Source organism: Aphelocoma coerulescens, chromosome 1 (genome assembly GCF_041296385.1).
Source record: "Aphelocoma coerulescens isolate FSJ_1873_10779 chromosome 1, UR_Acoe_1.0, whole genome shotgun sequence".
Classification (NCBI taxonomy): Eukaryota; Metazoa; Chordata; class Aves; order Passeriformes; family Corvidae; genus Aphelocoma; species Aphelocoma coerulescens.
The window spans coordinates 7,859,028-7,875,120 of NC_091013.1; the positions used below are offsets into that span (position 1 = coordinate 7,859,028).

The 16,093-nt window shown below is 61.2% G+C and overlaps 1 protein-coding gene across 1 annotated transcript; it reads right to left on the reverse strand.

Moving 5' to 3' along the window:
* Positions 1–4,219: 4,219 nt before the first annotated feature.
* LOC138107209 (spidroin-2-like) lies at positions 4,220–12,310 on the reverse strand. The gene is made up of 9 exons (XM_069008489.1): positions 12,013–12,310; positions 11,822–11,899; positions 11,274–11,543; positions 9,894–10,139; positions 9,589–9,771; positions 5,784–6,319; positions 5,133–5,458; positions 4,761–4,896; positions 4,220–4,510 (listed from the first exon to the last, which is right to left on the reverse strand). Exons 1-9 carry the CDS (start codon positions 12,308–12,310, stop codon positions 4,220–4,222), a joined length of 2,364 nt encoding a protein of 787 aa, XP_068864590.1.
* Between the last annotated feature and the right edge of the window lie 3,783 nt (positions 12,311–16,093).

Consider the following 16,093-nt stretch of genomic DNA (forward strand, 5'->3'; position numbering starts at 1 on the left):
AGTCATTGGTTAAAAAACAGAACTCAACTCTATTTCGCAAAGGTAGTAAAGTAAATTATTCCAAAATGGATAATCTCACAGTGCAGAAACAGTAGAAAATATCTTGAATCACACCCTCTGCTCACAGTTTTCACCATCTTCCAACATTACTGCACATGCATGTTTTAGCACTTTTATCCATTTTTGGCCAACCAGAATTAAGCTGGAATTTTTCTAAATAGCTGCTGATTGCAAGTGCACCCACTTTTCCATACGGGCTGTAGCTGAGTACTGAGAAATTCAGGCCTTTATAATCACTAGCTTTTTCTGAAAGTGTCTCCCATGAGGTATCTATCCAGTGCACTGGGCTTTGTCTTTAGAGTTCTCACAACAGGGAGGGAGCAAGAGCACCATTTTTCTCCTGATGTCAATATCTGTAATGAGCATTGCAGCTGGTTTTAAACTAAACAAGGGTAAGTTTAGAACGTAGCATTCTGCGGCTGGGGAGATCTGGATCCTCTTTGCACCACTATAAAAGAAGCAAATATGATGTATCACCATTTAGTAGGGTAGGGCCCTAAATGGTAGGCAGCAACTAGAGTGGTAAAGAGCAGAGCTTGTTCACACAGAAAGAGCAAAAGCCCCTGTTGAAACCCAGCAGTCCTGCCCTTTGAAGGGTGGGCTGGCCGGGCACTCTCCTCTGGCAGCCAGAGGGATGCTTCCAGCCAGACGCCGCCTTCAGGGCAACGCTTCCCAGCAAATCACAGGGCTCTGGGAGAATCTCTTTGCTCATCAAATGCCTGGGGTTTTCTGCATGGTTTCCCCAAAAGATACCAGTTGTAATTTTAGTGGGTCCCCAGTTCAACTTACCTCATTTAACAATAACGGTAAGTTTAAAAAAACTTTTAACATAATCGTGGACATGAATTTAGTGGTGCACAAATTAGAAATTACCCCGCATGAGAGCTGATTTGATGGCCTCTGGGACCAACGCAAATTTTTGCAGCAATCCAGCGACGAGGACAGATATCTGGGAGACTTTGGTTCAAGCCAAAAAATTCTACATCTGCTAAATGTTACTCACAAGGTGCCAAATATTGTGCTGGTATTATGAGGGCTGGATCATTATGCACGGCACAGGAAGGGTCCACTCTTTCGAGGTTAGTGTTTGACCACTAACATGGTCCAACATGATGGCAATAGAGAAGTAGACTACACAAGAGCATTTGCACCAAGTGACTGGCATGGTTGTTGGTGCAGAGACCACTGACTGATATGAAATGAAATGAAATGAAATGAAATGAAATGAAATGAAATGATATGAAATGATAAAATAAAATAAAATAAAATAAAATAAAATAAAATAAAATAAAATAAAACAATGGCATAGTATAGCATAAAGCCACGTTACACAAATAATGAAATCCCTCGCGTGTTGCGAGGGTTTCCCATCCGGCAGGAAACCATTTCTCCAACAGGAGGAGCTCTTTGCTTTGGTGAGACGATGTCAAAGGAGTGGCCACAGTTTTACTCCAAACCCCCCTCCTCCTCCTTCCCCTCCCGCCCCTGTTTTATACGAGAGCGGCAGCTTAATTGATTTGATAACAAAATAAACAGCAGCCGAGGGCTGCCCGCGGGAGACGGCAGAGGAAGGTGATGGATGCCCGCCGCACGGCTCTCCCCGGCCGCCGCTCTCCGGACCCGGCGGGGAGCGAGATGCGAGCTGTCCCTGCGCATCCCGGTACCCCCGTCCGGCACTCCGCAGGGGCGCAGCTTGCTCCGGGCTCCGCGCGGTTCGCAGCTCTCCCGGCGAGCCGTGGCTGCGCGCAGCCGGGAGCAAGGCTTTCCCTGCCGTTCCCCGAAGGAGCAGCGGGGGGGTGCCGTGCAAAGGGGATGGCAGACGCGGCATCAAGTCCTGCCCTGGGGGCTTCTGAGCGGAGCGAAGGGTCAGCGCCTGGGCTTTCTCCCGGCGCCAGTGCGGGTGATGTTTTATTGTGCTGGATCCCCTCGCTGCGCCGAAACTTCGGGGGTGGGGGGGACGGCCCGTACGTCTGATTAGTCTGGGGGTGGATGTCCGGCCTGGGTTTGTAGGGTAACTCTTGTCTTCAGGACAGACGCTGCCGTCGCCTTAAACGTCCCAAACTCACTACGGAGAGAAGCTGCCTCCTACTCGCGGGTCGCCCCGCTAAGTCATCCTTCTAACCGCGGGCAATGTAGGGGCTCGCCGCCGGCCTGGCATCTCCCACCTCACTTCCCACCCGTGCAAAAACCCCCCGCAGCCGCCCCAAGCGATAGTGGCTGACATGGCAGCACAAATTAACCTGCTGTCCGTAAAGACGCTTCACTATAATTCTGGGAACGAGCGGGCCGAGAGCCCGCGCAAAGGTTGCCACGGAGGGAAACCGCCGTGAGGGCTGAGCTTGCCCGCAGGGTATGTTTGTGACGGGGCGGGGGGGGAAGTGGTTCCCGAGCAGCCGCAGCAGCAGAAGGAAAAGCTGCCGAAATAGCTGCGCTAAGCGGCGCTCGGCCACAGCCGTGCCCTCCCCAGGGGGCTGCCCGCGACCCTCGTCTCCCGCGGGCTGCGCTCGCCCACCCGGGAATATCCCCACATTGACCCTCGGGTCCCGTCCCTGCCTCAGGGGAGTCACTGCGCCTCCACACCCTCCGGTGTCCCTTGGGCAGCTGCAGAGGAGCTCGGAGCCCAGCGATCTCGGGCGGGGGCTGCGGGATCCCCCGCAGCTGCCCACGCGTGTGCGGGCGGCCGGGCGCGGAAGCAGAGGGCAGGGCAGTGGGCAAGGGTTCCATCTGCTCGCGCCTTCCGGGATTAGCGCAGCCACGAGCAGCAGCAGCATGGAGTTTCCAGCGCCTTGTCCGCAGTTTCAGCTTGTTTTTCTTCCTAATTATTTTTTAAAGACTCGATGACTTCTCTGTGTGGGTTGTGCCTTTTTTTTTTTTTTTTTTTTTTTTTTGGGGTGATTTTTTTCTGGTTGGTTGGTTGTTGGGTTTTTTCCCTCTGGTTTTGTCTGCTCTGCGCTGCATTGGGGATTTTGAGCTGTAGAACCCGAAACCGGGAACCGTGACTAATTTAGGGGTGTATTTCTTCAGTGCATTCATTTTAAGACAGTAAACCTTAAAAGATGGAGTGGAGAGGCTGTGAAAGGGAGAGAGAGGCGGAACGCACTGCTGTGGCTCTGCGTGAAGTTTGATACACCCTGACACGTACAGGGCGGTCGGTGTGCGGGGCTGGGGCTCGAGGGGTGGACAGGCAGCCAGTAACGAGCAGATTGCCGTATGATTTAGAGCGATGATGAGGTTTATCATTGAACACTGATGAATTCAGGGAACATGAGAGCTGCAATTGACATTCCTAAAAACAATTAAATCGGTGGGGAGTACTGCTGGAAAATCGATACGGCCCAATGTAATACGGTTTGACTATAAACAGATTCCTCCCGTAGTAATAAACCATGAAGTGAGTGTGAAGCACCGCGATTCCCTGGCTAAAAAGAGGTCTTCTCCCTTCAGCATCTTAAAACACATCCCCCCTCGCCCTCGGCAATGCTCCCCGGCTCCCGCGGTGCGTCCTGGTGAGCCGGGGCGACGGTACCAAATATCTTTGTGAAATTCTCCAGCAGCACACGTTCATAACCCCGAGGGGAGGTCAGGAGAGGTATTTAAATAGCTTCCCGAATAAGTAGCGAGCGCCTTTGGTCTTGGACGAAAATAAACTGGGAGTTAAGCTTTAAATATCCAGGCTTGATTTAAGAGCAAGATGCACTCGGCTGAGTGCGCTCTCGGGCCGGCCCTCCGAGAGGAGGCCAGAGAAAGGATAGGGGAAAGGGAACTGTGAGGGAAGGGAGGGAAAAGGGGAAGAATGAGGAATGGAAGGGAAAGAAGGCCCCCGGGCCCCGCTCGGGCTGTGCCGCCCCCGCTGCTCGCCGCTGAGCGCGGAGGCGACGTTTCCTGCGTCCCCTCGGTCGGAGTTGGGGGGGTGTGGGGGACCTCGCCGCCGCCACGGCCCCGCACCGCGTGGAGGCTTCCAACAGAGGGCGAGGGAAGCCCGGCTGGGCTCCGAGTCCGCGCGGGGACCGGGATCGACACGGTGGCCCAGGGACAGCTCGGCTTCCCGGGACCCCCCCCCCCCCCACGCCGCTGGCGGCTCCCACTAGATAAAGGCTGAGGGGAGGAAAAGGGGAAACCGGCGCCAGGCAAACCCCGGGGGCGTTTGCGGAGCTGGCTTTTATTTCGGCTTTGGCTGGCGAGCGGAGCGCTCGGGGCCGCCGAGCCCCGCTGTGCCCGCGGCTTGGCACGGGCAGGCAGCGCCGGCTGCCAGCGCCGCGCCGCCCTCCGCGGGCTGCGACCGTGCGGTTTGCAAAGCAGCGGCTGCACGCCGGGGGCCCCCGCCCGCGGGCGGGAGCCGGGCGGCGGCCAAGCCCCGCCGGGGACGCCTGGCAGGGCCCGGGGGCAGCCGCCGTGCGCCGGGCGGGGGCGGAAAGCGCCCGCTTCCCGCGGGACCGCCGCTCTCCGCCAGCTGCGAGGGAAACAGGATCCCGCTGCCGTGCGCTGCACGGGAGCCTGTTCCTGGCAGCCGCCGGCTTCCCGGTGCCTCCAAGGAAGAGGATACAATATTGAATATTGTTTGCGCGGCCGGGACAAAATATCCAGGGCTGACGGGGATGGGGGAGGGGGGAGGTTCGTCCGCCCATGATGAATAATCCGGGCCGGCCTCCCGGCTGTGGCGGCCAAATCGCTCTTGAATCTGCCAAGAGATCAGCCGCTACCTCTGCCCGCTCCTCGGGCGCCGTTGGCCTTTCCCCGGCTGGCTCTGGCAGCACGCACATCGCAGCCGCCGAGCGCACGGCGCTGCCTCCGCCGGGGCCACCCGCCCGGGGCCCGGGCCGCAGGCTCAGCATCAGCCTGGGACGGGGAACGGGGATATAAAAGCGTGGCGGCGAAGTTTGGAGAGAAGTGGGGGTTTCCCCGGGCTGGGGATGCCCGGCGGCAGGTGGAGGCTGCGCCGCCGCCCCGCTCAGCCCGGGGCTGGGGCCACTGAGGGGAGCGGAGCCCCGAGCTGCGCGGCGCGGGACCTGCTGACCCTTCCTCCCCCCGCCCGCCCGGCCGTCTGGTGGGAACAAACACAAGCTGTTCCGGACCGAGGCCGCGCAGCTGGCCCGGCGGTGGCGGCGGAGCTCTGCCAAAGAGGCCGCAGGGAAGGTCCTCGGGTTTCCCGCAAGCGCACACATGCTGCCGCCCGGGCGCGGCGCTGGGACCGCTCCCAGCGGTCGTGAGCGGCGGGGGCCTCGTGTGTGTGTGCGGGGGTGGGGAGGCGGGGGGGGCTTGTGCGGATGGTGACGTGCCCGGAGAGCAGCCGGGGACGACGGGCGGCTCCGTGTGTGTGGAAGTCTGAGGCAGCGAGTGCCTGCGAGACGATGTGCGTGGGGAGCGGGAGCGTGCTGCGAGGGAGGCGGTGCGCGTGTGCCTGCGTGGGAAACCCTGCGCTTGTGCGATCGCGTGTGCGGGTCAGCATGAGTGTGTGTGGCTGTGTGACACAGCCCGGGTGTGAGAAAGGGAACCGTGAGAGGTCCTCGGCGTGTGTCCCAGCTGAGAGAAGCAGCTAATGTGTGAGAGCTGCCGTGCTTCCCCGGAGGATGCAGTGCCCGTGCGAGAGGGCCATCGAGTGTGCGTGGGAATAAATGTGCGTGTGACACGGAACGTGAGTGTGACACGGAACGTGTGCGTGACACGGCACAATCGAGAAGCGGCAGTGTGTGTGCCACACGGAGCGTATGCGTGACAAGGTGTACGAGAGGCGGCGTGCCCGTGTGACTCAGCGTGCGACCGTGTGAGTGCACGCGTGGGCGAGAGCTGCCGAGCCGCGCAGGGGGCGGACGCGCGGCGGGGCCGAGGAAGCTGGGCAGAAACTGTGCCCCGCTGCCGCGCTGGCGCCCTGCCCGGGCGGCCCCCACTGCCGGGACCGCCCTCGGAGGCTGTTTGCCACCGGCGGTCCCGTCCCTTCGCCGGACTGAGCCCCCGGGCCCATCCGCCTCCGCGCAGCGCGGCCAGCGCCCGCCGGAGGAGGGAGCTCCCGGGGCAGGCGAGAGCCGTGGCTGGGCGGGCAGCGGGCCATGGAGGAGGGACCCCACGCCCTTCCCCTCCCGCTCAGCGCCGAGGGCCGTTCTGCCCGTCCCCACCTTGTTTATGTGCGGCAGGAACTGGGATTTTCCATCTGCCTGCTCCGCTGGTCGTGACCTCCGCGCAGAGCTCGCAGGCACCGGCTCTCGTGAGCGGGGCCGGAATGCAGGGGCAGCGGGAGCTGCTGCCGCCTCCCCGGAGCAGGACGCTAATCCTCACACGGGCTCCCGGTGTGAAAAGGGGACGATGTCAACAGCGGGGGGAAGGGATGGAACTGGCGGTGGGAGGCCCTGGAGACCTGCCCTTCCCGGGGAACCCTGCCAGTCCTGTCCTGCCTCTGCACGTCCAACCACTTCGGCACAAGTTTGCGTTTTCCTGCCTCGGCCCGATCCCTCCTGCCAGGGACAACATAGGCCCTTAGAGGGGTTTTGGGGGGAGGGAATCCCCAGCTTACTTACACCACAGGAAGCAGGCAACCCCGCTGTGGCTGTTGAAGCGCTGCCGGGAGCAAGGCCCTCAGTTCGGCGCGAGAATCTGCTCCTGCTCCTCTGGATCCCGGAAACACGAGCAGCTGCATGGGAAAGATGCTGCGCTGGTACGGGCGCCTGTTCCCACTTGCGGCTGTGTGACTCTAGCCCGAAAGGGTTGGCGGGAGGGTGGGACACCGACACGGGTCCTGCTTGCTCTGGCAGGGGGGTAGAGGGAACGCCGAGGAGCCGCGCAGCCCCGGCCATGTCCGGTTCTCGGATCCGCTCGTCCTCGCCCGCTCCCGGACACGGGCTAGCGAGCGCTGCCTGGCCGCTGGGCTCACCCCCGGAGGGGCGGGGGGTGCCGGCGGGCTCTGCATGGAGGCGGCAGGAAAGCAGCGCTGCGAGGGAGCAATGGCTCTCCTCCTCCTGCGCTATAGAGCAGAGGCTGGCTCTGTCTGAGCAGCCAGCAGTGATAAGAGCTGATTTACAGGTAGGGGTGAAACGTGCTCTGAAAATCTCGTGACACTTTCCTCCGGTGGATTCAAATAATATATAAAGACCGTGAGGTGGCGATCTCCCGGGTAGCTCCTAGGATGCGTGGCGTTGTTGTTAACACATGTTTCAATTTTGGATTGAGACTGTCAATTACCCGCTGAGCTGCGACTCTTAGCCTCAGGCGGGCTGGGAAGAGGGGACGGGTGTATTTATTAACCTCTCAAGCCTGGCGAAGATGCGCTTCCAGCCTCTCTCTCGGCCTTTCTCGCACCTTCCCTCTGACTCTGCAGGTGCCACCCGGGTTGCCCTGGCGGCTTCCGCTGCCCTTGTCAGCCGTACTTTGCCTCCTCCGGCCCCTTCAGAGGCTCTCAGTCCTCACATCGGCACAGCTCCGCGATGAGCCCCACAGCTGCGGGAAGAGGAGGCGGCTCGCCCCGGCCGAGCTGGAGGTGGCTGTCTTGGCCAAAACGACCCCGGATGGAGCAGGGAAATGCACGGGCAGCGTTTCCGCTTGCTTCCCAAATACACTTTCTTTCTCGGTCGGAAAAACAGTCCAGCTCTCCTTGGCATAGCCGATTTGGTTTAGGGTTTTTTTCCCGGAGCGGAAGAGACCCCTATCTCCCCGGGGGCATAAGCAAACAGCTCCGAGAGCCCGCTCCAAAGGCTGAAGCGGAAGGGCTGACAACATTTCCTCTGGTAGCAGAGATCTGCAGGCAGATCGCTCGGGAAGCGCATCGCCCCCTCCCGCGGCGTGCCCTCGCCGCATCGCACGGTGCCTGCTAAGCACTCTGCGCCGTTTGCAGAGGAGACTTCTTTCTGGAAGAGCCCGCCCGCTGCCCCGGACCCTGCCTCGCACCTCCTCGGGGACGCCCCGCTAGAGCAGCCCGGGGAGGCCCCCAGCACCGCGGTTTGCCCTATTTGCGTCTCCACCGTTCCCCTGCAGTCCCCTGAAAACAAGCCACCCTAAGTCGCTCAGCGCAGCGCCTCTGCCGCTTGCCTTTCCTTTCCCTTTCCTTCTCCCTCCCCGCCCTGACCTCCCAAACTTCTCTGGTCGGGGCCGAGTCGAGCCCGGCGACCCCCGCAGGGCCCCGTACGCCTCTCAGTGCTGGGAGCCGCGAGTGCGTCTCTCCGCACCAAGCCTCCGTGACGAGAAAGGCATCGTAGGCAGCCTATAAATAATTTCCATTATGTTCAGCTGACAGCGCGAGGCGATTAATTTTAATAGCTGTATATTTGCCTGTTTCTCCTAATGCTCTGTAATGAGATGAGAAGCCATCCAACCCCAGATGGCTCCAGCCGCCTCGTTATTTATTTATTTTGTGTGTGCGTGTGTGCAAAAGAGGGGCGAAGGGGAGGGGGGGTGGCTGTTCCTGCGGGACCGGCAGGCCCCCCCCGGAGCTGCCCCTGTCCCCGCCGCTCCCGGTATCGCCCCCGGTACTGCCCGCGGGCCGTAGGAGCCATCATGACACTGCACATTCAGCCGCCGGGGCTCGGCCACTCGTGCGCGGGGCCGAGGCAGGCAGGACTGGGGGCGGCCACCGGCTGGGTGTTTCGGGAATATTTATTTATTCTCTCCGGTCGCGCAGAGAGTGACTGCGGGAGCGCTGGGGGCCGATCGGTGCGGGAGTAAATGCAGCGGATCGATGTCGTTCGGGGTGAGGGGCGGGCGAAGGGGACCACGGATCAAAGCCCATCCTATTAACCTAAATTTCGGTTCTGCGTGGCCTGCGGTCCGGGGGCCGGCGGGAGGGGAGCGCTTTGTGGGAGCCGGGAAAGAGAACACGCCGCCCGCCGCCGGCACCAGCCAGCGACGTGGTGGTGGTGGTGTGTGTGTGGCGGTGTGACAAAGCCTCGCCGCGCTGAGCAAGCTGTCCCTCAGCCCAGGCGGCGGGCGGGGGAAGGGGAGGGTGAAGGGAGGTTTCGACATGTAGGAACGGCGGAGCGAGTCCCAGATTTGGGGACTCCAAAGCGGGGGAGGGGGAGAAGGGGGCATTCTCTGGTAGGACGAGGCTGTTTAACCAGGTGGAACAGCACCGAGGCGAGCACCTGTGTCTTTTTCTAAAAGGCGTGTACTGATAATTACGAGAGTTAATTGCATTGCTTTGAAGGTCATTTGAAGTTACGGGGCTGTGTTTTCTTTTCAGGCTAGCAGACAATGCCCGTGCACTGTTTTAAATGTAAATCAGAGGGTATCCGCATAAACCTGTATTGTAGGATCGAGGCGTAATGGATTCACTCCGGCTGTGCCTGAGCTCGCCACAATACAGCTGAGCAGCCGAGCTGGGAGCGCGCCGGGGTTTCTCTGCGGAAACGCAGTTGCCGAAGAACATGAAAAGCATTAAATCGTGACGGGAAGGGGGCGGCGGCGGCGGGGGGAATGCGTTTACGCTCGGGGGGGGGGGAATCTCGGGACCGAAAGATGCGTTGCTGCGGCGCAGCCACCCGTCGCTAGCAGCCAGGAAGTTTCTCACCCCGAGGAGACATGGGGCTGGCGTGTCACGCACCGTGGTACCGGCGGGGACGGCCTTGGCATCGCTCCTCCCGCGGGCGTGGAGAGGCATCGTCCCTTGTTCGCTGCCATGCCCCAGCTCGGGCTCGGCCATTCCCAAAGGCTGCTCGCTCCTGCGGACGGCCGGGGAAGAAGGGCTGGTCTCCCCCAGGCTCGGAGGACCTTGTTCTTGCCGCCCCCTCCCCACTGTGGGGCAAGTTCCGGCCCGGCCCGATCCAGAGGAATGTGGCATAAGGGGGACCAGCCCTTAGCCCATCCCCACTGCCTCTGAGCCTTCATTAATCGCACCGCCCGGGGCCGCGGCGTACCGCCGAGCTGGCCTGCCATGCGATTAGCCCGACGCCCCGGGGTACGGCTCTTCCCGGCGGCGCTGACAGCCCGGCCCCCGTTGCCCCCGCTCCGGCACCTGCGAACAGCCCCGCCGGCGGCGAGGACGTGCGGAGGAGTCCGCAGAGAGCCTTTCTTCTCTCCCCCTTTCCCCACTAATAACAGGGCACCGCTCGCAAGACGGTCGCGCCGCACGGAACAAACGTTCATTGATTTCCATCCCCGGGCTGCGGAGGAACGTGGGGCGCCTGGGGAACGGGCAGCCGTGCCGTGCCGCGCTCCCCGCCCCGCAACAGCGGGGGCGAGGGGGCACGAACCGGGGAGGCACCCGATCGCAATCCCAGAGGGGAGGGTGTGCGCACATCCGCGGGGCCGCCTGTAAGGGAAGACGTTCCTCTCCCCAAGGATGTGCCAGCGGTTCGGGGCTGCCTCCCGGACGAGCAGAGGAGCCGCGAGGCGAGCGGCGGCCGCGGGAGATGCGGTCTGTCCCTTCCCGCGATGCCGGGCCACCCTCATGCAGATCGCGCCGTGTCACCTCCCTGATGGCAACCACCACCCGCCTCTCCAGAAAAGTCGTCAGCCCGGTACCGCCGCTTCCCCCGTTGTCCACGGCAACCGGCGTATCTGATTGAACCTCGTTGTAGGCAGTGACACCCGCGTAATGGATCATCCTGTCAGTGCTTTTTTATCACAGGCATTTATTTTGGTCACGGCTGGTGATAACTTTGGTGTTTATCCCTTGTGTCGTTACGGGCCCTGCCGCGATCTCCCTTCCGCCCTCCCTGCCCGGAGGGAGTGCTGGGTGGACAGGCTAGTCCGGGACGGCGGCTCCCCCCGCCCGTCCGGGGACCGCTGCGAGGGGCGCCCCGATAACCCCCACTCCCGCCCTGGGCTCCCGTGGCCCCGGCTGGGGACAGATCGATCGGTTTGGTTTGGTTTGGTTAAGCGCCCTCCCCTGATCGCCCCGGCCTCCCCGGGGCCGGGTTATCTTGGGTCATGCTGGCGCGGAGCGCCGGGTGCGGTAGGAGGCTCCGGCGGAGCCCTGGTGCAGGAGGGAGCCAGGGGAAGAAGAAAGTGCCGTTCGCAGTTCTCCATCAATCCAGACACTTCAAAAGTAAATAAAGCAGCGCAGGGAAGGGCCTCCAGGGAGGGGAGAGAAGAGGCCTCTGACAGCCGATTGTCCAGGGCGGAGCCAGGGCTATTTCCAGCCCGGGAATAACAACACTTGGACTGCGGTGGCTCCGACCCGCGTGTCCAGGAAAGACCGGATCGGGGTGTTTGTTTTGCTTTTAATTATTATTTTGACGGCAGGCTGACGCAGCGCAGGCAAACAATAACCCCAAGCTGTCCGAGAGGGGCACCGGGGAGCAGCGCCGCCCCAGCCCGGGGGGAAAGAGCCCAGCGAGGGGGCGGGCGCGGGGCCAGGTTTGCTGCCTCCCGCGGAGGTCGGGGCCGGAGCCACGGGGCCTGGAGGAACCCGCTGGGGCTGAGGCGGCTGGCCGGGGGCGGCCCCGCGGCCCCGCAGGGAGGCAGCGCGGCGGGCAGGGAGGGCCGGTGAGAAGCAGGACCGGGGGCCCCGGCGCGCTTGCGGGCGGGGGTGTGGGGGGAGGCCGCCGCTCTTATCTGGGTCACTGGGGTTAGAGGGAGCAGCTGATAGAAACAGAGGAGCTGAGCTCCCGCTGCTGCAGAGATAGAGCCGCGATATGGGCCAGGCAGGCACCGAGCTGGAGGAAGGGCGGGAGGGAGGGAAAGAGGGAGGAGGAGGCGGCGGCTCGTTCCGGCTCCCGAGCCGAGCCCAGGTGCGCTGTGGTTTCCCTGCGCTTAGCGCTGTGCTCGGCGGCGCCCCTTCCCTCGCTCCCCATCCCCCGTCCTCCTCCCCGTCTCCCTCCAACGTTTAACCCTTTCCCACCTCCGCGGGGCTGGAGGCTGAGGCGTGCGTTGGCCCGGCCGCGTCCCCTGCGGTTCCCCACTCCCTCCGTGGCAGAGACTGATCACGGTAGGGGAGAAACGGGGGGGGGGGGGGGGGGGCGGGGGGGTTGGCCTTGTGCTGCCGAGCACCGCCCTCCCGGGACCCGGCTTTGTACACACACACTCACGCACACACACACCCAGCTGCGCTGAGCCGAGCCAGCCCCGGGGCCAGCCCCCGCCTGCCGCCGCCGCTGCCCGTGCGGCCGATCTCGGTTACAGCCAGCTGCCCAGCGGGGTTGGCTGCTGCAGCCGCCGCCTTCCTCCTCCTCCCCGGTCCCCGCCGCCCTTTTCCTTCCTGCTCGGGTTGAGCTGCCCCGGAGCTCCCCTGGCTCGCCGGCGGCGGCCAGTCCCCGCTCCCGGGCCGCTGCCAGCGGGGAGGCGGATGCGGAGCGACCGGGGAGGGGAAGGGCTCTCGGAGCGCCCCCATCGCGCGCCCAGCCCTTTAATCAATTTCACCCTATTAATTATTAATTTTACGCCAGTCAAGCTTGCCCAGGAGGAGCGAGGAGGGGGAGGGGAGGCTGATGTCAGTCGGAGGCGGCGGCGGGGCCGAGTGCCAGGCTCCCTGCTCAGCCCCGGCCCAGCAACTTTCGGCTCCGCTGGCTTGGGCAGCTCCGTTCGCCGAGAACCGGGGGAGGCGGCGATTCCCATTCCGGTGAATGATGTGGTCCCCCCCTCGCACACACTTCCACACACGCTCTCCCTCTCTCTTTTCCGCTCCCTCCCCTTCTCTCCCCGCCCGCCCCCCGTGTAGACACATCCATACAAGGGCCCATTGCATCGTAGCGATGATGGATCGTGCCTAGCGGGGGTGATTTGGTGTTGATCGCATATTATCACGGGCAGGTTGGACTGGTTGCTGATGGACGGCTTTCTAGCAAGCCGCTCCTTCCGACGCTCGGGGAAGCAGCTCGATCGAAAAAGCAGCTTGCTTTTAACTCCTTCTCTCACCAGAACGCGTAGGGCAAAGCTTAGCATCTGTCACAACAGCTCTCCGGATAGCACTTTTCCCTCCTCCCACTCCATTTTCGCCGCGGCAGCCCCGCCGCCGCCTGGTTCTCCCCGGCACCGGGCGAGCACCGGGCAGGATTGGGGGGGCTGGCGACGAGGGCTACCCCGACTCTTCCGCGGGCGAGCTGCCTGCCGGGCGGCGCAGTGCCCTGGCGGAGAGAGATGTACGTGAGGGTACCCACACCCGCCCGGGGAGAGCCCCCGGCCCACCGCCCGGACTCGGTCCCCGCCTGGAGAGAGCTGCTCTCTCTCCCTCGCCTCCTTCTCGCCTATTTTTTATGTAAGTTCCTGCAGATACAAAGGCGGTTTCGTAATGCCTCCCGTCTGCGAGGACCGGGGACCTTGGCTAACCTTTCGAAAAACTGATTGCAAGTGCCTGGTAGCGGCCCGCACTGACCGCACACGGCACCAGGGGAGGGTCAGCGTGTCGGTGGCAAGCACCGAGGTAGCCATGGATCCGCTGCGAAAGGCCTGCTCGCAGCCTGCCTCCCCAGAAACGCTTCGTGCGAGCGCTTATTCTCTGGCGAGAGAGGAGGGCGGTGGAGAGGAGGCTTAACCCTTTCGCTCCGCGCCGCCAGCCGCCTCCCAGCCGCCCGCCCGCTCCGAGCCGCGCCGTGCCGGCCAGCCTGAGGCTCGGGGCACCTCCGCCGGGGCCAGGTCGGGCGCTGCCCGGGGATAAACTACTGCCACTTCTCCTCGTGATGGTGCAGGACAGGGAGCCACGAACTGTATTTTTATTTGTTTATTATTTATTTTAATTTCATTTTTCTTTATTTATTTTAATTTTCTTTTCTTTCTCCTTCTTTTTTTTTTTTTTTTTTTTTTTTTTTTTTTAACACAGGACTCGAAAGCGATGGTGCAGCGAGCTGCCTCCTTATCTCGCTCTTCGCTGCTAGTTTAACTCCTTCCGCCAGGCCCAGCACAGGTTTCTCGGGCCGGGGATTGTTTTCTGTTTGGAAACCGGAGAAGGGGGAGGCTATCGGCAGGAAAGCAATAGCTCGCTCTCTCTGGAGAGCTGCTCTCCAACAGGCAGCGCCTTGAAATCTATTTAAAGAGAGGGAAAGGCGGGGGGGGGGGGGGAAGAACAAAGGGGGAGGAGGAGGAGGAGGAGGGGGCCGAACCAGAGCCAGCCAGAAAGGGAGAAAGCGATGGATCAGCCGGTTTGCAGCGTACATCAAGCTATCACATCTGTATATGCTCCGATCGATGAAAAGGATGGATAATATTTGTCAGCTGCAGACCTTTTTCTTCTCACTTCCCAAGGAAAGGACGGGGGCTGGGGAAAGAGAGGTAATAGGGACTTTCAAGGCCAGAGGCACTTCCTGGTACAGCCAAATAGAAAAGAAAGGCTAGGGATTATTATTAATTATTTTTATTATTCTGCAGCCGTCAAAAGGACGATCAAGGGACCGTGCAGCCCTCTCTGTCCGCTTCTTCACGCTCTCACTCCTTTCTCCCCGCCTTTTTCTTTCTTTTTTTTTTTTTTTTTTAACTCTTGCTCCTTGCAGGGCTCCAAAGATTAACCCTTTGCTTGAGGCTTGAGGTGGGTGAGGCACAAAAGCAGATCGTGAAAGCCTTGGACTGGAAAAAAAACCCCAAACCCCTACACAAGCCCAGAGAGAAGTCAGTAAAATGCACTGTTACACACAGAGCGACGTGGTTTGGCTTTAGGGAAGACAAGAGGGGAGAAAGCGTGAGAGAGACGTAGCCTCTCTCTCTCCACCGCCCCCCGATTCTGCCAGCCCCTCGCCTGGTGCCTGCAGTTGCACTCTGAGTAAATAGTTCCCACACATGGTCCGCATTTTGCACAGCAGCAGCGTGTTTCCTCTCGGTCTCTCATTGCTGCTCTCCGAGCAAAGGAAATAAAAGAGAGAGAGAGAGGTTTAGAGGAAGTTAAAAATCAGACGAGCTGAGAAAAGACTCTGTGTTACACACATCCTGAATGAAAGCGAAAGCCCAGCATTTCTGCCCTCTGAGCGCCAAGCTCTCACCTCCTTAGTAATGTCACTAGCATATATGTTGGACATACCTCAGTAATTACTTACACCCGGCGAGATGGGCGCTCACAATAGCCGGGCTGGCTGCGGAGCCCTCCAGAAGAGGCCGGCTGCCCGCTCGCCTCCTGCTCGCTGCCGGCGCGGCTGCCGGGCCGCAGCTGCACGCAGGAAGCGCCCCGGGGGAGCCGGGCTCCTTCCTCACCACCGGGGGATTCCTCTTCCCTGGAGATGGGGGTGCCCGGCAGCTAAGCCGTGTGTGCAGAAATGGCGATGTCTACGCCCGCTCGGCGTTTACTTTCCCAGGGCATCAAGCATCCCTGGAGGGGCGGCGGGACGGGTGGAGTGGGGATGTGCTGGGTGGGCTCCTGGGAAGGTCACCACCGTTCCCTGCACTGGGGTCCACCCCGGGCCCGCGAACCGCTGCTGTCCCCGTGCTTGGGGAGCTGGAAGACAGGATGCCGGAACGGTGTGTGCTGCTTGGAAACCATTATCCGGCGTCCTCCTTTTCTTCTCCCTCCAGGCCCCGGCTCCGTCCCCGCCCGCCCCTGAGCCGGGATCAGCCAGATGATCCTCCGGCCGTCGGCTGAGTGGCAGCCGCTTCGTGGGTAGCATTAGGGCTTGGCCACTCCGCGCTCCCGTGACCCCGCCGTGTCTCTCTCCCTCCATCGCAGCCTCTCCGAAGCCCAGTGCCCCATCAGCTCTCGCTGTGTGATATTTAAAAGAAGGGTTGCATTCTCCCCAATAGAAGCCCACTCGTTTCCTTGTTGCCAGGAACAAAGCGTACATTCAGAGGGGTGGCTGTTGACGGCTCCCTCTGTATAGCACTGGAAAGCGGGTGGCCTTTGGTTACTGGCAAGGAAAATTCTAATCAGGGTGCTTGTAAGCGGGGCTTTATAGAAGCTTAGTTACAAAAGGCTTACACCAGAGTAATGCAATAACTATAATAACAGCCAGGGAGCCCTAAAGAGGGTGGAATGTGCTTGTGTCTGGATGATTTTCCCCGCTCGCACAGAGAGGGACTGTTTACCGCGAGTGCCATTAAGTATCGCTGGAAACTCACCAACCGCAGACTTATTTCAATATACTTTATTGTTGTATCTGCTCTAAAAGCAACTTGCTTCGGACGACTTCTAGATCGTCCTAGAGGAGAAGGGGAGAGAGGCCACCCTCGGGTATTGGAGGAGGCTCGGAGAACAGGGGTA

Bases quoted from the DNA above. Each gene is read 5' to 3' on its own strand.
- LOC138107209 (XM_069008489.1), bottom strand. From the start codon at position 12,310: ATGGGGGCGCTCCGAGAGCCCTTCCCCTCCCCGGTCGCTCCGCATCCG. The intron at 6,320-9,588 runs GTACCACGGTGC...TGTGAGGATTAG, and splicing joins TGCCAAGGCCGTCCCCGCCG to CGTCCTGCTCCGGGGAGGCG. The intron at 4,511-4,760 runs GTAGCGGCTGAT...TTTCCCTCGCAG, and splicing joins CGCCCGAGGAGCGGGCAGAG to CTGGCGGAGAGCGGCGGTCC.